The 24121-nt window shown below is 42.4% G+C and overlaps 1 protein-coding gene across 1 annotated transcript; it reads right to left on the minus strand.

Annotated features, from left to right (window-relative positions):
• LOC120029318 (sorting nexin-5-like) lies at window positions 1–23918 on the minus strand. The gene is made up of 13 exons (XM_038974539.1): window positions 23791–23918; window positions 21206–21310; window positions 20074–20184; window positions 14025–14146; window positions 13713–13836; window positions 12806–12901; window positions 11543–11648; window positions 9513–9588; window positions 9294–9333; window positions 8324–8410; window positions 6843–7002; window positions 6501–6586; window positions 1–3638 (listed from the first exon to the last, which is right to left on the minus strand). The coding sequence occupies exons 1-13, from the start codon at window positions 23824–23826 to the stop codon at window positions 3588–3590; spliced, it is 1200 nt and encodes a 399-aa protein (XP_038830467.1). The 5' UTR covers window positions 23827–23918; the 3' UTR covers window positions 1–3587.
• Between the last annotated feature and the right edge of the window lie 203 nt (window positions 23919–24121).

Here is a 24121-nt window from a genome sequence, read left to right on the forward strand (position 1 = left end):
GATTTTGGAAAGTAGGACTTATTTAATGTAATTATTGCAAACGTAAAAAAAAAAAAAGTGATGCTCGGTAAGAAAAAAAACTAAGTAATTCACAGTTGGAATGATTTAGAAATCCATTCAATTATCAAAACACCACTTCATAAGACAGCCCTCTCTGGGCATGGAAATGATTGTTTAGTATTTACCACCATAGATAAAATGTACAAAATAAAAAAAATCCCTCATTTTCCAAAGCAATTCAAAGAATTCAATCATTTTTGTTTCAATATGAACCCTTTTCTTTTACAGATTAATACATTTATGCCTGGTCCCAGATCTGTGGTCTCCTACAGCCTGGTCCCTGATCTGTTTACCAACTCCATTGCCAAATCAAAGATGGCATGACAAATCCATAAGGAGTAGGTAAGACAGCAGAAACAGACCGGCACCCAGGCTAACAGACCGGCACCCAGGCTAGTGTAACAATATAAAAAAAGGTTCCGTCAGTAACAAAAAGCAATTGGAGAAATAAGAACCCTAAAATGCGATTCTTCAAACCAATCCGGCACCAGCAGTACTAAGCAAGATGATTGGATGGGAGGATAGGTTAGTGTTGCTCAGTACATCTCCATAAGAGCAAGTGCACAGGAAGCCACACTAGTAAACACAGCAGGATATCAATGAAGTGCACAGGAAGCCACACTAGTAAACACAGCAGGATATCAATGAAGTGCACAGGAAGCCACACTAGTAAACACAGCAGGATATCAATGAAGTGCACAGGAAGCCACACTAGTAAACACAGTAGGATATCAATGAAGTGCACAGGAAGCCACACTAGTAAACACAGCAGGATATCAATGAAGTGCACAGGAAGCCACACTAGTAAACACAGCAGGATATCAATGAAGTGCACAGGAAGCCACACTAGTAAACACAGCAGGATATCAATGAAGTGCACAGGAAGCCACACTAGTAAACACAGCAGGATATCAATGAAGTGCACAGGAACATCCTACTTATCTAGGTAGTGCACATTCATCCTGTACACACAATTGAAAGCATTGGATCATTGGTGTAAGCATAGGAGTCTCCTCCATTTTCCTTACGCTAGTCAGTCCCTTTAAAATCCATGAAGGGAAGTGAACAAGTGCACACTTAGGGAAGCATGTGAAAGAATTGGGACATAGACAACAGCTACAAGCTGACGCTGAAGTACACACACACACATCAGTCACACTCCTCTGAATAAGTGCTGGGACCAGAGTTACTCTCCAATAGCCAAAATGGCCATGTAAGTCTATTGCTTAAAATGTTAACTAGAACCAACTGCATTCAGTCCTCTACTATGGGTGGACTTCACCGACAGTGTCAAAGGTCTCAGCCTAGTCCACTGAATATTGACTCACTTAGCACAGAAACCATAGCTGCCTGGCACTCACTAGTCACTCCTTAGTCTAGACCGGGCACACGGACCACTTAAGTATCATGTGTACGGCAGTAAACTTTGACAACTATCAGTGCTGACACTGACATGGTCTGTAGTAAAAACTAAAATCAACTGGTCCATATTATGTGGAATTAAACTTGTCAAAAATATATGTATGTCTCAAATCAAAAACATTATTTGGCTCCAGTTATTACTGGCAGTAATGTAGACGAATATGCGGAAAGAGCCACGTTGCCATTCCTGAGGTACAGCCAAAGCATTTCTGTGTGGTACCACACTGTTGGACAAACTACCACACACTTCTTAAATCATGAAAAAGAGTATGTCTCTTCACTTGGCGGTTTGAGCGAGTTCAACCCAGCCTAATCTCAGAGTATGGTAATGGAGAGAGAGTATTAGGCCAAGTCCCAATTCTCCACCCTTCTCCCAAAGTGAGCATTTCCAGACTACACCGTCATGCATTTAACAATGGTGGAAACTCCCTTCAGCCAATGCTTACATCAACCTAATGCTTTTAAATCCATGACGGGAGTGTGAAAGTTTCAGACTTTGGCAGAAGGGTGGACAATCATGACGAAGTCACAAGAACCTTTATTTAGGCACAAAATTTGTATTTCCCCCCCCCCCTTTTCCATCCACTTTATACCCTCTTTATACCCTCTTTGTAAACAGTTGCTCCCATCTGGGTCCTATTCACTAAGGTACCAAACGGGAAGGAAAACAAGAAGGGACTATCGGAACTTGTCCAATAAGAAACGATTGTTTTAGTTTTCCATTGAAATACATTTTTGCTACAGCGTGGCCTAATAGGACCCTGTAAACGGTTCCATTACAAACCAGAGAGGCAGCAGCTGAGCTCAGCTGTCACTCTTCAGACTAGTATTAGAGAGAGTGGTTTAAAGTGGCGTTGCAATGAGAAAACCTAACTATTCCATTATTGCTAGCTATGCCTGCACCATTAAAAACACCAGATTACTCCACTCTGCCTAGTTCAACTGTTATGCTAGGACCAAATTCAACCTCAATTCTGGCTTTCTTTATATGTACAAGTGAAGGGCGTAACGGGGTTAGTGGGCGCATGCCTTGAAAAGCAACCAAAACAATTATAAACATTATCACAATCCGGCAAAAAGTCCATAATTGTTACAAATAGAGAATCCAATACAAGAACAAGAGTAATCCATCCACAATACAAATAATTCAGATAACCCAAGATTCAGATAATCCATGATTGAAAAACAGATGGAGGAGGAAGGTCAGAAGATGCTGCAGGATGCTGGATTCTCCCTGTTCTGGAATGCTGTCATCACTAAAGGGGAGTGTTCCATGGGACACGGAGGGGGTAGAAGGAGACACGGAGGGGCAGGTGGACAGAGACTAAACATCCAGACAGAAACAGTCAAACAGACATATGCAGGTTTCTGAAGTGGCATTTTTGGGGTGGAGGAAGGGGGTATCCAGGATCGGGTTCAAGGCACGAAACACCCCGCAAATTAGTGAAATGGGGAGGGACTATCTAATCTTGTCCAATAAGAAATGTTTATTTTTGTTTTCCGTTGCAAAAGGGAAGTTTTTCAAACGTGTGCCCTGGATATCCAGGTTCCCCCGGGAGTAGAGGGGTGTCAAACTCATTCAAACGTGTGCCCTGGATATCCAGGTTCCCCCGGGAGTAGAGGGGTGTCAAACTCATTCAAACGTGTGCCCTGGATATCCAGGTTCCCCCGGGAGTAGAGGGGTGTCAAACTCATTCAAACGTGTGCCCTGGATATCCAGGTTCCCCCGGGACTAGAGGGGTGTCAAACTCATTCCACTGAGGGCCCAGTGTCTGTGGGTTTTTGTTTTTTTCTTTCAATTAAGACCTAGACATCCAGGTGAGGGGAGTTCTTTACTAATTAGTGACCTTAATTCATCAATCAAGTACAAGGGTGGAGCGAAAATCCGTCGTGGAATGAGTTTGACATGTGGAGAGAAGGGGAATCCAGATTCCCTTCTCAAAGCCTGCTGGTCAATATCCTGGTCCCAGATCCGTTTGTGATTTTCCTACTCCAGTCACGGTTCTGCACGACGATTCCATAAGGAGTTGACAAGAGAGCAGAAACAGACTGACGCCAAGCCCGGCTGGTCAGTGGTCTGGGAGGGTTGGTAAGAGACCAGTGGCTCAGCTGCTCTTGAACAGCTCAATGCAGCCCTGCAGCAGAGACATGTTGTTCTGTTGTAAGAGAGAACAGAGACATCAGCATCATATCCATAACAACAGACATTTCACAAGGATTACAACACAATATATACACACCACGACCACATAACATGAACCACTACTAGGCTTGGGCGGACTGTCATACTGACCTTGTGCCATACCGGGATATTCGGTAATACCAGCACTGAACTGGGGTGCTGTTTTCAAACCCCACTGAGACTGTAAAACGAACGTTATCAACGCTAACAAGTACATGTAAAATCCCATCGATTTTTTTTATTTTTTATATCCCATTCAAACAAAATGCTAAGGAGCGCATTGTGAGCATATTACTGTCTCTGACCTAAACAAGTAACTAAAAACTGCTAGTCACAGATTGCTGCATGTGTACATAACAAATATTAGACAGGAAGGCTCTTGATCCAGGAGGGGATACTCGGCTGTTACCTAGCAACGCTTGAATTTGGAAGAAGCTAACCACTTAGATAGCTAACTAGCTACTAAATTAGCAAGCCAACTGCAGAACATTTATCACATGTTAGACAGGTAACTTAATAGTTATAAGATATCCAACTGGTAAACATTTATTTGTGAATTCCCTACTGTAACTAGATCACCTGGAGCATGATGCACAACAGTGACCGACTCACAAGACTCAGGTCTCGTGTCGTTGTGTGCTTGTCAGCAAATACCACGTGATTGAGGACTACCAGGAAGCTTCATAATAAAAACTATTATGTAACAGGTGAAATGAAGAAGGACAAAGATCTTTATCTCCTAACCTATTGCACAAGTTTACTGCGGGTACTGTATTTACTTTAAAAGTAGGTAAAAAAAATATTAAAACGTATTAAAAAAAACTTTATTTTATTGTTTCAACAGTATTGGAAAAACTATCCCATGTCTCTTCCCTAATACCCAGTATATGGTACATACAAGTTATACCGCACAAGCCTAATCACAGCCACATAACATGGACCTCTAGCAAGGCAGTTGACCCCCGACAACAACTGCTCCCTGGATGGCGATGAAGTGGACGTAGATGAAGGCAGTCAGAGGGGTTAAATGAGGAAGACATTTCGTGTTGAATGCATTCACTTGTGCAACTCACTAGGTATCCCGTTTCCAACAAAAATGTAGAGTGTTGTGCTTAGGCCTGGTCTAGCAGGTAACACCACCTGCAGCGTGCACATGCATATAGTTGAAGTCGGAAGATTATACACACTTTAGCCAAATGCATTTAAAAACTCAGTTTTTCACAATTCCTGACATTTAATCCTAGTAAAAATTCCCTATCTTAGGTCAGTTAGGATCACCACCTCATTTTAAGAATGTGAAATGTCAGAATAATAGCAGAGAGAATGATTTATTTTAGCTTGTATTTATTTCAGCACATTCCCAGTGGGTCAGAAGTTTACATACTCAATTAGTATTTGGTAACATTGCTTTTAAATTGTTTAACTTGGGTCAAATGTTTCTGGTAGCCTTCCACAAGCTTCCCACAATAAGTTGGGTGAATTTTGGTCCATTCCTCCTGACAGAGCTGGTGTAACTGAGTCAGGTTTTAGGCCTCCTTGCTCACACAGGCTTTTTCAGTTCTGCCCACAAATTGTCTATGGGTTTGAGCGCAGGGCTTTGTGATGGCCTCTCCAATACCTTGACTTTGTTGTCCTTAAGCCATTTTGCGACAACTTTGGAAGTATGCTTGGGGTCATTGTCCATTTGGAAGACCCATTTGCAACCAAGCTTTAACTTCCTGACTGATGTCTTGAGATGTTGCTTCAATATATCCACATAATTTTCCTGCCTTATGATGCTTCACGGTTGGGATGGTGCACTTCGGCTTGCAAGCCTCCCCTTTTTCCTCCAAACATAATGATGGTCATTATGGCCAACAGTTCTATTTTTGTTTCATCAGACCAGAGGACATTTCTCCAAAAAGTCTGATCTTTGTCTCCGTGTGCTGTTGCAAACCGTAGTCTGGCTTTTTTATGGAGGTTTAGGAGCAGTGGCTTCTTCCTTGCTGAGCGGCCTTTCAGGTTATGTCTATATAGGACTCGTTTTACTGTGGATATAGATACTTTTGTACCTGTTTCCTCCAGCATCTTCACAAGGTCCTTTGCTGTTGTTCTGGGATTGATTTGCACTTTTTGCACCAAAGTACGTTCATCTCTAGGAGACAGAACGCGTCTTCTTCCTGAGCGGTATGACGGCTGCGTGGTCCCATGGTGTTTATACTTGCGTACTATTGTTTGTACAGATGAATGTGGTACCTTCAGGCGTTTGGAAATTGCTCCTAAGGATGAACCAGACTTGTGGAGGTCTACATTTTTTTCTGAGGTCTTGACTGATTTCTTTTGATTTTCCCATGATGTCAAGCAAAGAGGCACTGAGTTTGAAGGTAGGCCTTGAAATACATCCACAGGTACACCTCCAATTGACTCAAATTATGTCAATTAGCCTATCAGAAGCTTCTAAAGCCATGACATAATTTTCTGGAATTTTCCAAGCTATTTAAAGGCACAGTCAACTTAGTGTATGTAAACTTCTGACCCACTGGAATTGTGATACAGTGAATTATAAGTGAAATAATCTGTCTGTAAACAATTGTTGGAAAAATTACTTGTGTCATGCACAAAGTAGATGTCCTAACCGACTTGCCAAAACTATAGTTTGTTAACAAGAAATTTGTGGAGATGTTGAAAAATGAGTTAATGGACTTCAACCTAAGTATGTAAACTTCCGACTTCAACTGTATATACGTACACACACACGATATTGTGGAATTGAATCTCTCGGAATCTCTCCCCCCCCCAATACATATAAAATACAGAAAGAAAAAAGGACAACGCTAGAGTCTCCAGTCTGACTCACCTTAGCATGCTTAATCTCCAGTTCAGCCATCTCTATTAGATTCTTCCGGAAAGCCACCACTCTCCTGCCCTTAAAACTGGTCAGCTCTGAGAAGAGAACACCATGCTGTTAACTCACTGTACTGTATTACGTTACAACATGTTTGCCCCAAACATACAGCCACACTGTCTAAAAAAAGCATCTGGATACAATAGGTACAGTTTGCTCCTTGCAGAACTCCACCCGGTGAAAAACGTCTGTGCTCACATACTCCCAAAAGGACCTTTGACTTAAAAACTAGATGAAATAAAAACAACAGTTTCGACTGGGAAGCAGAGCGACAGGCTTTACACACATACACACCTCTTTTTCCCGACTCAGAAAGCGTGTTAAACTTCTGCAGACACTGTTGTTGGTGCTCCTCGGCTGGAGGAACGCCTTTACTCTTCAGCCGGGCCTTGTCCAGAGCCTTGTTACTGTTCTCATAGTCTGCCAGGGCCCTGGCCCGTCTGTACAACAGGTCCTGACACACACACACACACACACACACACACACACGTTAATAGGGTAGGGTGGTATGCAGATGTTCATACCGTTTCTGTGCCATACCGGGGTTGACGGTATTACCAAATGTGCACACAACGGGGGTTATTTCAGAACAAATGTTTTTTTCTTATTTTTGGGGTGGGGGGGGCGCAAAAAAAGAAAACATTACGCAACAAAGATGTTGATCCAGGAGGGGGGTGAATGTCTCTGCTGTAACCAAGAAGATTGATCTTGACATCTAGCCACTTAGCTAGCAAGTTGACAAACCAAATACATAGCCGGAGTCCTGAGCTGGATCTCATTTATTTGACACATCTTAGGATTTCTATACTTAACTTATGGTTATAAGCAGAAACATCACTGATCTGGTGGTTTTCTATATGTGGTGACAATAAGCCTGTTATTTTCTTGTCCTTGAAAGAAGTAATGTAAGTAACATGCACGCCTATCGTGTTTCCAGGTAATGTAAGTAACATGCATGTCTATCGTGTGTCCAGGTAATGTAAATAACATGCACGTCTATCGTGTTTCCAGGTAATGTAAGTAACATGCACGTCTATCGTGTTTCCAGGTAATGTAAGTAACATGCATGTCTATCGTGTGTCCAGGTAATGTAAATAACATGCACGTCTATCGTGTTTCCAGGTAATGTAAGTAACATGCACGTCTATCGTGTTTCCAGGTAATGTAAGTAACATGCACGTCTATCGTGTTTCCAGGTAATGTAAGTAACATGCACGTCTATCGTGTTTCCAGGTAATGTAAGTAACATGCACGCCTATCGTGTTTCCAGGTAATGTAAGTGACATGCACGTCTATCGTGTTTCCAGGTAATGTAAGTAACATGCACGTCTATCGTGTTTCCAGGTAATGTAAGTAACATGCACGCCTATCGTGTTTCCAGGTAATGTAAGTAACATGCACGTCTATCGTGTTTCCAGGTAATGTAAGTGACATGCACGTCTATCGTGTTTCCAGGTAATGTAAGTAACATGCACGCCTATCGTGTTTCCAGGTAATGTAAATAACATGCACGTCTATCGTGTTTCCAGGTAATGTAAGTGACATGCACGCCTATCGTGTTTCCAGGTAATGTAAGTGACATGCACGCCTATCGTGTTTCCAGGTGCATTTAGAATAAAACTATTCAATAGAATGAAATAAACTCCAGCACTCTGGTGGTCTTGGATGCTCCACCAACAGTTCGATGGATCTCATAGCAACGATTCAACGGTCAATAGAAGCTCATGGGGGTTTTGGAGAGAGAGAAACAGACTGGCAGACTAGAGGTGGCTCACCTTGGCTGCCTGGATGTCCCTCATGTAGTACCGGAGTAGCTCTGTGAGCTTCAGCTCCTGGTCCGACGCCACTCTACCCTCCACTTTCTACAGGCAGGACCAGACGGTTAGATATAAATACAAATCTGTGTTCTATGACGTCACTCAACCCTCCACTTTGTACTGGCAGGACCAGCTCTGGAACCAACAGGACCCTGAACAGCTTCTACCCCCGTCATAAGACTGCTAGTTAGTTAAATAGTTAACCAATAGCTACCCGGACTATCTGCACTGACCCCCTTTTTGCACTAACTTTTTTGACACATCAAATACGCTGCTGCTACTGTCTATTATCTATCCTGCTGCCTAGTCACTTTACCCCTGGCTATATGTACATATCCACCTCAATGACCTCGTACCCCTGCAGATCGACTCTACTGGTACCCTGTGAATATAGCGAAGTTAACATGAGGAATAAATACACAATGATTCATGTTATCTTTCCATTATTTCTCTCTGCATTGTTGTGAAGGGCCTGTAAGTAAGCATTTCACTGTTAGTCTACACCTGCTGTTAAGAAGCCTGTGACAGATACAGTTGGATTTGAGATGGGACACTACCACCATGCTCAGACACATACAAAATAACACCCTAGCCTTTCGTGAACGAACACTCGCACTTGACTTTGCATTACTAGCCGATGGCTACTTTGAGGAAAAATGTACTTCCTATGACTGAGAAATGTGGTAGTCTCACCTAGATATCTGAAGATGAATACACTAACTTTAAGTCATTCTGGATAAGAGCATCTGCTATATGACTAAACATTTTAAATGTTAAAAAAAAAGCAAAAGCACACACAAGTGTTTAAATGTATTGCTGACTTCACAAAATGAATGTTGATGGAAATGGACACTAAAGGGATCATATAAAAGAGAATTAAAATAGTAAATAGTTGAGGAGTGCTGAAGAACAGCACTGTGGTTCTTACCCGGAGTTTCTCAAACAGGTCCGCTAACTTCTCAAAGTGCCTGAAGGGGGACACACAAACCCATCAATAGTTGAGAAAACATTCTTTTTCAGGTTTTTTTTTTCCTGATATTGGGTTAGAGATGAAAAACCATTAATTTAGTAACCTGTTGTTGGCTTGAGGTAACTACGGCCCCGTTCATAAACTTAGTGCTGTAATATATTTATATTGTTTACTCACTTTTTAAGTGCTGTGTTATCATCGACAGAGAGACTGTTCAAAGTAGAAGAGATGTGGATGTAATCATCAGCAACACCTGACACAAAGACAGAAGACAAGATAATCAACACCCAGTATGGATAACATAGTGGAAGAAGTTGCACCACATATCCAGCTGGTCATCTATGAACGTTCGAACGTCTTAAAACTATCATGTACTCTTAAATCGCTACCCGGTACAGCCAGAAGAGGACAGGCCACCCCTCGGAGCCTGGTTCCTCTCTACCCGGTACAGCCAGAAGAGGACAGGCCACCCCTCGGAGCCTGGTTCCTCTCTACCCGGTACAGCCAAAAGAGGACTGGCCACCCCTCGGAGCCTGGTTCCTCTTTACCCGGTACAGCCAGAAGAGGACAGGCCACCCCTCGGAGCCTGGTTCCTCTCTACCCGGTACAGCCATAAGAGGACAGGCCACCCCTCGGAGCCTGGTTCCTCTCTACCCGGTACAGCCATAAGAGGACAGGCCACCCCTCGGAGCCTGGTTCCTCTCTACCCGGTACAGCCATAAGAGGACAGGCCACCCCTCGGAGCCTGGTTCCTCTCTACCCGGTACAGCCAGAAGAGGACAGGCCACCCCTCGGACCCTGGTTCCTCTCTACCCGGTACAGCCAAAAGAGGACTGGCCACCCCTCAGAGCCTGGTTCCTCTCTACCCGGTACAGCCAGAAGAGGACAGGCCACCCCTCGGAGCCTGGTTCCTCTCTCCCCGTACAGCCAAAAGAGGACAGGCCACCCCTCTGAGCCTGGTTCCTCTCTACCCGGTACAGCTAAAAGAGGACAGGCCACCCCTCGGAGCCTGGTTCCTCTCTACCCGGTACAGCCATAAGAGGACAGGCCACCCCTCGGAGCCTGGTTCCTCTCTACCCGGTACAGCCAGAAGAGGACAGGCCACCCCTCGGACCCTGGTTCCTCTCTACCCGGTACAGCCAGAAGAGGACTGGCCACCCCTCAGAGCCTGGTTCCTCTCTACCCGGTACAGCTAGAAGAGGACAGGCCACCCCTCGGAGCCTGGTTCCTCTCTACCCGGTACAGCTAGAAGAGGACAGGCCACCCCTCGGAGCCTGGTTCCTCTCTACCCGGTACAGCTAGAAGAGGACAGGCCACCCCTCGGAGCCTGGTTCCTCTCTACCCGGTACAGCTAGAAGAGGACAGGCCACCCCTCGGAGCCTGGTTCCTCTCTACCCGGTACAGCTAGAAGAGGACTGGCCACCCCTCGGAGCCTGGTTCCTCTCTACCCGGTACAGCCAAAAGAGGACTGGCCACCCCTCGGAGCCTGGTTCCTCTTTACCCGGTACAGCTAGAAGAGGACAGGCCACCCCTCGGAGCCTGGTTCCTCTCTACCCGGTACAGCCAAAAGAGGACAGGCCACCCCTCTGAGCCTGGTTCCTCTCTACCCGGTACAGCTAGAAGAGGACAGGCCACCCCTCGGAGCCTGGTTCCTCTCTACCCGGTACAGCTAGAAGAGGACTGGCCACCCCTCGGAGCCTGGTTCCTCTCTACCCGGTACAGCCAAAAGAGGACTGGCCACCCCTCGGAGCCTGGTTCCTCTTTACCCGGTACAGCTAGAAGAGGACAGGCCACCCCTCGGAGCCTGGTTCCTCTCTACCCGGTACAGCCAAAAGAGGACAGGCCACCCCTCTGAGCCTGGTTCCTCTCTACCCGGTACAGCTAGAAGAGGACAGGCCACCCCTCGGAGCCTGGTTCCTCTCTACCCGGTACAGCTAGAAGAGGACATGCCACCACTCGGAGCCTGGTTCCTCTCTACCCGGTACAGCCATAAGAGGACAGGCCACCCCTCAGCCTTGCTCTTTGGGGTTTTAGGCTGGGTATCTTTAAAAGCACTTTGTGACAACTGCTGATGTAATAAAAGGGCTTTATAAAAAATAAATGAGGGGGGAGGAAACTGTTCTTATCAATAACACAAGAAAGCAAAGAGATATTTCCAATTCATATTTGACAACAGATGTTTGTTGGTGTTGCTATCATAGTCCTACTTTTGTGGGAGCGGGTCATCTTCTCTGCCCTGGCAGTGGAGTCTTTGATCTTGGACGAATAATCAAGCAGGAAGGTCTTCTCCTGCTCAAAGAAATCATCGACTTCCTGCAAGAAAAATAATGTAAAAAGCAGGGGTTGGAACTGGTTCAGGAAACAGAACCAAAAACAGGAAAATAACGAAATTTTTCAAGGAACAGAAAAACGGAACACGGAAAGAAAGTGATCAATACTGTTCTAGAACAGAACCGTTATTTTAAAAGCATGTAGTCCCACAAGAGAAACGGTAACAAAGCGCCTATGCAAAGCCCTAACTGTTACTCAGAAACGTATTCCAGTAAGCTGAAAATCCTGTTTAGACTTCCTGCCCCACCCCCCCAAGGTCTAAGATTACTGTACTGTCGTTAGAATCGGGAGAAAGATTTGGATTAACGTTAGGCCTAGTTATCACATTTCACGTTGGATTTGTTAACTACAAAAAGGTAAGACGTGTTTTTCATTCTGGTGTCACTCTGCATGTTAGCGTGCTAGCTCAAAGGACATTCAAAGTTCCTTCATAGAAGCCACTCCTCCGTAGGTATACCTCTATGGAGCTAATTCAGATAATGATGTCATAACAAGATACCCAGCGCTTCAAGCCTGCTCCTCAACCCTTCAGTCACATCTTGCACCATAGGTTACACTTGTCTGTCCATCACGCATGTAAACAACTAACCTGCTCTATCTACACTGATTGGTGAAGTTATTTAATGAGCTAAATGTTGTTGTTGGTTTTTTTTAACTGTTGATTTCACATGTTAAAAAGGAACAATATAAACCGGTACTTTGTTTTGGTTGGAACCGGTTCACAACTTTATTTTGCTGGTCGGGGGAAATAAATTGTGTGGTTCTGTTCAGAAGAAAAAGTTCCAACCAGCATCAACCTTCTGCCTAAGATACACACATACAAAGTCATATGTTCATTGTGGATATGAAGGGCCCTGCTCGGCTGAACCGTGACTTTCTGGGTCTCTTTCAAAGAGTCTGCCGCTCTAATGCATTGTACGGTTTTCCTCTATCTAGTTTTTAAATGCACAGCAGACCTCACAAAATGGATTTCCACGGAAATCCACAGTAAAACCATTGGGCTTGTTTGACATTGCAGTTGATAGCGCAGGCGACTGCTACAAATCACCTTAAGTTAAAAAAAGCATTTACCCACAATGCATCATGGATTTGATGCTCTCGAACAGAGCTATTGTGTGATATGAGGAAGCCACACCCACCTTTATTCCTGAGATGATGACTTCGTCAGCACTCTTCACCATGTTCTTAAAGAAACTCCCAAACGTCTCCTTGGCACTTTTCCTCCGTACGCTCAGCTACACGGACCAATCACAGGAAGGGAAAGGATTTATTCAGAGACATGACTCAGCTAATGACAACAGTACAAGTTCGCAATGTAACATTGATTATGTGAAATGCAACAGCTCCTCTTGTAGAACCCTTTTTGTTACAAATAGGAATGAAGAGGATTCAGTTATAACACAATAAGCGTCACACTGAACATGCCTGTATAACATTTCCAAACGGACGAACAGAAAACCATCTCAGCTGACCCCAGTTGACTAACAGCTCCCCTGACAGAGAGAAAGCATCTCTCCCTCCTACAGTACCATCCCCCAATCCTCCTCTCTCCCTCCTACAGTACCATCCCCCATCTCTCCCCCCATCCTCCTCTCTCCCTCCTCTAGTACCATCCTCCATCTCCCCCCCAATCCTCATCTCTCCCTCCTACAGTACCATCCCCCATCTCTCCCCCAATCCTCCTCTCTCCCTCCTACAGTACCGTCCTCCATCTCTCCCCCAATCCTCCTCTCTCCCTCCTACAGTACCGTCCTCCATCTCTCCCTACTTCCCCCATCTCTCCCTCCTACAGTACCGTCCCCCATCTCTCCCTCCTACAGAACAGTCCCCCATCTCTCCCTCCTACAGTACTGACCAGAGAGTAGTGTTCAGTAGGCACAAAACTATCTGACCTGTCCAATACCAAAACGTTCCTTTTCCATTGCAAAATGTTTTGCTACGGCGTGCTCTAATGAACGACGACCCCGGCAGCAAACCAGGAAGTCAGTAATACTGGAGAGTATGCAGTCTGTCTTCTCGGTTTCCTTCTCCAAGTGTCAAACTCACATCCTGGTCATACTCCAGGAATATCTGGAAGTTTCTGTCCTTGCTCAGGATGGGGTGAGAAGATAGACGCTGCAGGAATACTTCGTGGACTTGAACGGTCTTCTTGAATACAGCCAGGTACTCACTGGAAGAGAGACGGTAGACAGACTATTACCAACTGACAGAGCGCACATAGACTGAGACACACAGATTGAGATCACCAGAATCTTTAACACAGGAATCGTTAAGCACAATCTTCAAGAGAAACATATATTTTTATTTTAAAAAATTGCCAATTAAGCTTTGGACACAATGACAAGAGTGGAAACTCACGCCTCTAACTCCTGCTTCATTTTGGTGTATTCCTCCTTGGTCATGGTGGCTTCGCCCTCTCCCAGTTTATGCATCTTCTCCCTGGGGCTCTCAAAGTCTGGCTTCGGGGGGGCTGGAGGGATCTGGACAGATAGGGAGGCGAGTGGAGAGTGGATGAAGTTTCTGGTAAGATCTTACACCAGCTACCTCCTGCCACCCACAGACATAATCCCTGTATGCAGAGCTGTAATAAAACTCAGTTGATAAGAGTCGATGCTATTAAAATCATGTGAGCAGACACTAGAGTCCTCTGCACGTTCCCCTTCATCAAATAACATTTACATCAGTGGAGGTTGCTGAGGGGAGGACGGCTCATCATCCTCACCATCATCATCTGGAACGGAGTGAATGGAATGGCATCAAACACATGGGAACCACGTGTTCAATATATGTGATACCATTCCACTTCAGTCATTACCGCGAGCCCGTCCTCCCCAATTAACTTCTCTAGGGTAGGGGGCAGCATTCGGAATTTTGGATGAAATGCATGCCCAAATTAAACTGCCTGCTTCTCGGGCCCAGAAGATATGATATGCATAGATTTGGATAGAAAACACGCTAAAGTTTCCAAAACTGTTAAAATAGTGTCTGTGAGTATAACAGAACTGATTTGGCAGGCGAAAACCTGAGAAAAATCCATTCAGGAAGTAGTTTTTTTTTTTTTTTTTTAGTTTTCTATTCAATGCCATTACAGTATCCATTGACTTAGGACTAAAATTGCAGTTTCTATGCCTTCCACTAGATGTCAACAGTCTTTAGAAATTGTTTCAGGCTTGTATCCTGAAAAATTAGGAAGTAAGAGCAGTCTGAATGAGTGGACCCTAAAGTGTCACAGAGCTTTTTCATGCGAGCAACCGAGAAGAGTGCCTTTCTTGTTAACCTTTTAAATTGACAACGTTATTGTCCGGTTGAAATATTATCGATTATTTAGGCTAAAAACAACCTGAGGATTGAATATAAACATCGTTTGACATGTTTCTATGAACTTTACGGATACAATTAGGATTTTTTTGTCTTCCTGTTTTGACTGCGTTTGAGCCTGTGGATTACTGAACAAAACGCGAACAAAACGGAGGTTTTTGGATATAAAGAGACTTTATCGAACAAAAGGAACATTTATTGAGTAAATGAATGTATGCTGAGTGCAACCATATGAAGATCATCAAAGGGTTTAATTTTATCTCTATTTCTGACTTGTGTAACTGTTCTAATTGGCTGTTTGTAATGATTTGTCTAGTGGGCTATGTTCTCAAATAATCGTAAGGTATGCTTTCGCCGTAAAGCATTATTTAAATCTGACACCGTGGTTGGATTCGCAAGAAGTTAATCTTTAAACCTATGTAAAATATGTTTTCTGAATTTTTATAATGAGTATTTCTGTATTTGAATTTGGCGCCCAGCAGTTTCACTGGCTGTTGAAGAGGTGGAACGCTAATGTCTCACGTACCCAAGAGAGGTTAAGGTGCCACCAACCTCCTATGATTTACATTATTCTACCTTTATTTCAACAAGGAACACAGACTGAGAACACGGTCTCTTTTACAGCTGGGCCCTGCGTATACATGTTACTGACATGGTTTCAATCAGCCCTGCGTATACATGTTACTGACTTGGTTTCAATCAGCCCTGCGTATACATGTTACACATACAGTTTAGGTACAATGAATAAGAAACTACACAAGACAAACAAAACGATCACAGATAACACAAAAAAATACAGCAACAGATTACATTTACACAGGTTATTCCCCTAACAGCACAAGAACTTGCATTACCCGAAACAGTTACAAGCAATACAAAAATAAAATCCTCCAATAAATATTTAAAATGAGCAACAGGGGGACAAGAGTCTCAAGTTTAAGTTTAGTCTGCAGGCTAAAAGCATGGATTACACTTGAGGCCCATGCGATTTCCACAGAGTTGGGTATGGCTGCCTTTTCCTGTTATGCTCCTTGCCTCCTTGCCTACGCTCCTTGCCATAGGCAAGGAAAAGGCAGACATACCCAACTCTGTGGAAATCACATGTGCCTCAAGTGTAATCCATGTTGAGACCTGGTTTTAGGAATTATAATTCTAATATTGATGAGTGGTGATAAATAAGAAGGTTTTTTATTCAGAAGTGCTTTATAGACAAAACACGAGAGCATGTTGTTCTCGTCTCACGGACAGCGAAGTCCAACCCACATTATGATATAAAACACAGTGGTGAGTTCTGTAGCTAGCACCCGTAATAAACCTAAGTGTGCAATGATAAGTAGCATCCAGCGATTTAAGTGTTGATGCCGTAGCATGCATGTAAATAATGTCGCCATAATCTATAACAGACATAAAAGTAGCTTGCACAATTTGTCTTCTATTTGTAGAGGACAAACATGTCCTGTTTCTATAGAGGAAGCCTAGCTTGATAATTAGCCGTTTACAAAGTTCGTCAATATGCATTTTAAAAGACAGTTTATCATCCAACCATATCCCCAAGTATTTATATGCAGAGACCTGATTAATTTGAGAACCATCGTAAGTGCAAGTGTATTTTCAGCCAACGTTTTGAACCTATTAAAAATCATAAAATGTGTTTTCTTTGGATTTAAAACAAGTTTCAGCTGTATAAAAGACCCTTGTAATATCTTAAAATCTGTCTCCAATAGTGATAATGCCTGGTCAGCCGTTGAAGCGATAGAGTACATGACAGTGTCATCAGCATAAAAATGAATTTGACACTTTCTTATCTCATCACCAATATTGGTAATGTAGAGAGTGAACAGTAATGGACCAAGTATAGAACCTTGTGGGACCCCTTTAACCAACTCCAATGGCTCCGACTGGATGCCGTCGACTCTAACAGCCTGACTTCTATCTTTTAGATAGTCATGAAACCAACGACAGGCATCCAATCCCGGTCCTATTGACGACAGCTTATCCAAAAGTATCGCATGGTCTACAGTGACAACAGCTTTAGATAAATCTATGAACAAGGCGGCACGGTACTTTCTATTATCTAGGGCATTAGTAATATAATTTACAACACGTACAGTGGCCGTAATAGTACTGTGTTTAGGTCTAAAGCCAGATTGATTACTAGAAAGAGTATTGTTAACAGTTAAAAAAGATTGTATTTGCCTATTCACCAATGACTCTAGAATTTTAAATTTTAGCCAAACAGAAGAGCTTAGAGATGGGTCGATAATTATCCAATTCACTACCATCACCTCCCTTGAGGAGAGGTAAAACAAAAGCTGTTTTCCAAGATTTAGGAATCTTTCCTACGACAAATGTTTGATTAAAGATATGCGTCACTACACCAGCAATAATAGGTGCCGCACACTTGAGTAAATATGGATCCAGATTGTCAGCACCTAATGATTTCTTAGAATCTATAGCAGATAGTGCAGATAAGACCTCATCTTCTGTGACCTTTTGAAAATTAAAAACCGGCTTACTGTTTTCCACATCAGCTGAAGGCCGAGGGACTGAAACAATAGACCGGTCAGGATCACGTTGGCCATTTTTTCTTTCAAAAAGAAAACCAGCAGAAATAAAATGCTTATTAAAAACATCACAAATTTCAGTTCGGTCAATGATGATCCCAGATTCCGATCACAGACAGTGAACTTGTGACATGACAGTCAACTATAAATAAGTGGTGTGTGTTCCGTAGACCAGCGATTCTCAACTGGTGGGTCACGACCTGCTTTAAATGGGTCACGGGTGTCTGAGAAAATGAAAATAAATACAACACACAAATGTTTTACTTTTTTATAAAAAATAGATTTTTTTTTTCATTAAAAATGATATATATATATAACTCAGCAAAAAAAAGAAATGTCCTCTCACGGTCAACTGCGTTTATTTTCAGCAAACTTAACATGTGTACCTGTCCCGCAGGTGTGATGTTCGGATGTACCGATCCTGTGCAGGTGTTACACGTGGTCTGCCACTGCGAGGACGATCAGCTGTCCGTCCTGTCTCCCTGTAGCGCTGTCTTAGGCGCCTCACAGTACGGACATTGCAATTTATTGCCCTGGCCACATCTGCAGTCCTCATGCCTCCTTGCAGCATGCCTAAGGCACGTTACACAGATGAGCAGGGAGCCTGGGCATCTTTATTTTTGTGTTTTTCAGAGTCAGCAGAAATACCTCTTTAGTGTCCTAAGTTTTCATAACTGTGACCTTAATTGCCTACCGTCTGTAAGCTGTTAGTGTCTTAACGACCGTTCCACAGGTGCATGTTCATGAATTGTTTATGGTTCATTGAACAAGCGTGGGAAACAGTGTTTAAACCCTTTACAATGAAGATCTGTGAAGTTATTTTTTTTATATATTTTTTAAACAAATTATCTATGAAAGACAGGGTCCCGAAAAAGGAATGTTTCTTTTTTTGGTGAGTTTATATAATATATATTTCCTTCGACACATTGGTGCGGCTGGCTTCCGGGTTAAGCGGGTGGGTGTTAAAACTTCTTAGAACTAGGGGGCGCAGTTTTCACTTTTGGCTAAAAAGGCGTACCCATTTGAAACTGCCTATTTCTCAGCCCCCGAAACTAGAATATGCATATAATAGTCAGATTAGGATAGAAAACACCCTGAAGTTTCCAAAACTGTAAAAATTTTGTCTGAGTTAAACAGAACTGATATTGCAGGCGAAAACCTGAGAAAAATCCAACCAAGAAGTGGCCCTGTTTTTGAGACCTCTCTGTTCCCATGCATTCCTATTGCCCATATAAAGGGATATCAATAAGACTTCTTTTTCTATGTCTTCCCTAAGGTGTCAACAGCCTTTAGACATAGTTTCAGGCTTTAATTTTGAAGAATGAGCGTGAAAGGGCATTGCGTAAGTGGATAGGTGGGGGCTCTCCGAGTGATTTTTGCGCAAAAGTGAAAGGCAGCCATTGTTTCTCTCGGTCCTAGTGAAAAGCCAACTGTCCCGGTTGATTTATTATCGAATAGATATTTGAAAAACACCCTGAAGTTGGATCAAAAACAACGTTTGACATGTTTCTGTGGACATTATGGATATAATTTGGAATTTTTTTCCGGAGTTGTCACGAACGCTTTTTCCGGTGGATTCCTGGGCATAACGCAGCAAACAAACGGAGGTATTTTGATATAAAAAATATCTTTATGGAACAAAAGGAACATTTGCTGTCTAACTGGGAGTCTCGTGAGTGAAACCATCCGAAGATCATCAAAGGTAAACGATTAATTTGATTGCTTTTCTGATTTTTGTGACCAAGTTACCTGACGCTAGGTGTTCTTATTGTTTTGTCGAGCGATCGATACATTTACACAAATGCAAGTATTGCTTGCGCTGTAAAGCATAATTTCAAAATCTGAGACGACAGGTGGATTAACAAAAGGCTAAGCTGTGTTTTGCAATATTGCACTTGTGATTTCATGAAATTATATTTTATTATATACCGTTCGCACTAGGCTACGCTAGTCAGTGTTTCTGATGACAAATATCCCGGATCCGGGATGGGTAGTCCAGAAAGGTCGCATAACTTGACCGTCGCCTCTCCCGAGCCCGTTGGGGAGTTGCAGCGATGAGACAAGATCGAAAAAGGGGTGTAAAATACAATAAATAAATAAATAAATAAATACTCTAGTCTGAACTTAAACCCAGAAGTGTAGAAATTATAATTAATGACCTTAATATAGAGCTATTAGCAACACCATTTTGGTAGATTTTTGTGGTTTCAAACCAGTGAGTTTAACATTCTTCAAGGATATTGACAAAATGGTATCATTGACAAGGGGCAGGAATGTTGTTCCCTTGTCATATAGTTGCTACATGTAATATCAATATAGGATCAGAAACCGTTTTCCAGATTGTATTTTGGCAAACATTTTTTGCGATGTGAATATTGGGTCGCGACAGACAACCTGGTTAAATTTGGGTCCCGAGGCAAAAACCAGTTGAGAACCACTAATGTAGACTGCTGGTCTCATTGGGAGGGACTTGAGTAGTCTCAAACCAGTGTGTGTGTGTTTGGTAGATTTAACAGGACACTCACAATGAGCCCCGCATAGTCTTCAGTTTCAACCAGCGTGTCATGGAGCCAGATAAAGTCCTCATGTTGCCTAGGAACAGAGATGTCTGGCTTCTGGAAGGAGCTCAGGGTGGTCTGGTGAGACAGACAGACAATTCAAGTCAATTAAAGTGCATTAACAACAAAACAAAAAACACACACAGAACAAAAATATAAAAGCAGCATGTAAAGTGTTGGTCCCATGTTTCATGTTGCTCTCGAGTGGCGCAGCGGTCTAAGGCACTGCATCTCAGTGCTAGAGGCGTCACTACAGACTCTGGTTCGATTCCAGGCTCTATCACAACCAGCCATGATTGGAGTCCCATAGGGCGGCGCACAATTGGCCCAGCGTCGTCATTGTAAATAAGAATTTGTTCTTAACTGACTTGCCTAGTTAAATAAAATAAATGTTCCATTCACACAGAAAAACTTATTTCTCTAAAATTTTGCACACGAATGTGTTTACATCCTGTTAGTGAGCATTTCTCCTTTGCCAAGATAATCCATCCACCTGACAGGTGTGGCATATCAAGAAGCTAATTAAACAATACACCGGTGCACCTTATGCGTGGATCAATAAAAGGCCACTATTTTTTCTGCAGTTTTGTCACACAACACAATGCCAGACGTCTCAAAATTTGAGGGACGTCATTTTAGAGAATTTAGCAGTAAGTCCAACCGGCCTCACAACAGCAGACCACTTGTATGGCATTGAATCGGCGAGCGGTTTGCTGATGTCAACGTTGTGAACAGAGTGCCCCATGGTGGCGTTGGGGTTATGGCATGGGCAGACATAAGCTACGGACAACGAACACAATTGCATTTTATCAATGGCAATTTGAACGCAGAAAAATACCACGACCAGATCCTGAGGTCCATCGTAAGACCCATTTTTTTTTTTTAAGATATCTGTGACCAACAGATGCATATCTGTATTCCCAGTAATGTGAAATCCATAGATTAGGACCTAATGAATTTATTTAAATTCCTCATATGAACTGTAACTCAGTAAAATGTATGAAATTGTGTTGCATGTTGCGTTTATATTTTTGTTCAGTATACTTCAGATCAAATAAATCAGAGGGATAAAAACAGTTAAATATTGTTTAATACATACCTTGGTGTGGACAGTGAACTTGACTTTGTCTCGTTCACAGAGTGCATCAGGAATGTCGATGAGTAGAGAGGCGTCGTTGTTTAGGTCCACAGACACAGAGTGGGCCTAAAAGAGGGGAACAGAATCAAGGACATGGTTTCACAACTACCAGTTGGCAGAATAATTCATCTGTGAAATATGTTCCATTTGCTTGTGTGTGAGACAGAAATTCAACTGAATATCTCTCATCTATTCAAGATGAGGGAATTCACAGGAAGGGAATGCTGTCTGTTAGGCTATGTGAGGCCTGGACAACAAGTGGCCTAGACCCTACCTATGAGACATGGGAGTAGATTACAGCAGACCATTTCTCAGGGCTACCTAGTCCAAACTCCATAACACATTCTTGAAAACCTTACTGTTGACTACCCATGCACTATTGAATGTGACCGTAGACAGTACAGAACAGAGAGGTGAATACGGGTAGGTCTAACAAAGGAAAGCTTTCTTTCACTTTAGAGTGGATTACCAGTAACTCCCATTACTCTTCACTGAATTCAAAGTCCTGTGATATGTGACTCATACTTTTGCAGAATAACTCCAGCTGTTTTCCCAAAACAAGTCAGTCAGGGTTCCCAAGAGTCTGCTAGCGTACATTTCTACTAGCCTGGTCCCAGATCTGTTGGTGCCATCTTACCACTCCCTATGGTTATTATTGTCAAGGCTAAATTTCTCCCATCTGAACAACTGTTTTTGTTTGAGTGGGTGAAACATAATTTGATTTGAGAAACATCGATCATGAACTTGATCCAGATGTTATGATTCAGAGATACAGGCTAGTACCGTGTGAATGATCCACAGCCTGTTTATAGTTTCACCATACCACTGCCCGAACTCTGATACTCAGCTTTGCAAAGTCAACAGAAATCAAAGGAGTGGAAGTTTCCTCTTTAAAGTCTCACAGGAAATGAAAAATAGGGGAATCTTTTTTTTTTTATTTTATTTTTTTAAACCTGGCCTTTCAAATTGCAAGCAACTCCATATGTAAGCCATCTGAGTTCTTCCTTCATTGGCCAGGACAATATGCTTTGCACATAACATTGTGATGGTTTGTGCACCAAAGAATATGCAATGCAAAAAATAACCTGTTAGTGCCACGTTGCAAGTCCCCCAAAGGCAATGGTTAGCTCACTGGTCTGTGCACCATACTCGAAAAATCAACAGCCATCTAGCCACATATCATTCCAAATATAGTGATTGTGAGGAAACTGCAGGAGCATAAATTGAACCAGCAAGCCTGGTCTGACATTATTGAAGAAGCAAATGCACTGCCATAAAAGCCCAGCTTTTTGTAGAGAGCCTACATTATCAAGCATTTTATGTCAAAACTAAAGTAGCCTGAATTGGTGACAATACAATAACGCATAATATTGTGAAAATAACATTCAATGATAAAGTAGCTAGCTAACGTTAGCTAGCTAGACCAATACCAAAGAAAATAGAATGCTTTCTATATCATCTCTGCTAATAATACTAACGTTTATGCAGTGGTGGGAAAAGTACTCAATTCTCATACTTGAGTAAAAGTGAAGATACTTTTGTAGAAAATGACTCAAGTAAAAGTCACCCAGCAAAATACGACTTGAGAAAGTCTAAAAGTATTTGGTTTTTAAATATATTTAAGTATCAGAAGTAAATGGAAATGCTAAAATGTACTTAACAAAAGTAAAAATATAAATAATTTCTAATTCCTTGTTTTATTGACAGATAACCAGGGGCATGCGCCAAAACTCAGACATAATTTACAAACGAAACATTTGTGATTAGTGAGTCAACAAGAACAGAGGCAGTAGGGATGACCACATGTTCTCTTGATAAGTGAAAGTGAATTGGACCATTTTCCCGTCAAAGTGTAACGTTAATGAGTACTTTTGGGTGTCAGGGAAAGTGTATGGAGTAAGAAGTACATTATTCTCTTTAAAAATGTAGTGAAGTAAAAGTTTCCCAAAAATATAAATAGTAAAGTACAGATACCCCCCAAAAAGTGGAGAAAAAAATAGACCCTAGCCTGAAGTTAAGTAGTACTTTCAGTACGTTCAAGTATTTTTACTTAAAACTTTACACCACTGCGTTTACCACTACAGCATGGGGCGGCAAGTAGCCTAGTGGTTAGAGCTTTGGGCCAGTAACCGAAAGATTGCTGGAACGAATCACAAGGTTAAAAAATAAAAGATGTCGTCGTTCTGCCCATGAACAAGGCAGGTTCCCCCGTAGGCCGTCAATGTAAATAAGACTTTGTTCTTAACTGACTTGCCTAGTTAAATGAAGGTTCAATTTAAAAACAAATGTACGTTATAGTTAAGTTAGTTAACGTACTAGTGTTTCAGCTCATTAGCTAGTCCACTAAAGTTATCATAGATAGCCGATTGTATGAATAACGTTAGCTAGCTAAGTAATGTACCGTTGAAGAAAGTGAGCGTCTCATAAACTTCCTAGCTAGCTAAATTGTCTTATCTAACTACAGCTAGCCGCGTTAGCGGGCTAACGTTTCGTTAATCAAATAGCTAACGATACGACGTTATTCACGTACATCGCTCATAACTTACCTTTTCTTTTTCGCTATCATCAATGGTAGATGTCATTATTATTATTATTTTTTAAATACAATAAAAACCCGTACAGATCGTGTGCTGCTAATCTATATTAGCTAGCTTCTGAAAACACACCCCGTTTCGCTCCAACTGTCCCAAAACAGATACATCCCGCCCACTGATTCGCACTGATGTTTTTGATTGGACAAAGTTTCTGAACGTCAATCAAAATAGTTCGTTGCTTTTTTTGTTGATTCAACGCACGTGGCATTTAGAACATACCGACACAACAATTAAACATCCGAAATTATTACTTATTTTAAAAAGGAACTGTATATGGCCACGG

The sequence above is a fragment of the Salvelinus namaycush genome, chromosome 35 (assembly GCF_016432855.1).
Source record: "Salvelinus namaycush isolate Seneca chromosome 35, SaNama_1.0, whole genome shotgun sequence".
NCBI lineage: Eukaryota > Metazoa > Chordata > Actinopteri > Salmoniformes > Salmonidae > Salvelinus > Salvelinus namaycush.

Excerpts from the sequence above, each read along its gene's own strand:
- LOC120029318 (XM_038974539.1), bottom strand. The coding sequence starts at position 23,826 with ATGACATCTACCATTGATGATAGCGAAAAAGAAAAG. Across the intron at positions 8,411-9,293 it reads ACCTGTTTGAGAAACTCCGG|AAAGTGGAGGGTAGAGTGGC; the intron begins GTAAGAACCACA and ends TCCTGCCTGTAG. Across the intron at positions 7,003-8,323 it reads GGGACATCCAGGCAGCCAAG|GACCTGTTGTACAGACGGGC; the intron begins GTGAGCCACCTC and ends TGTGTGTGTCAG.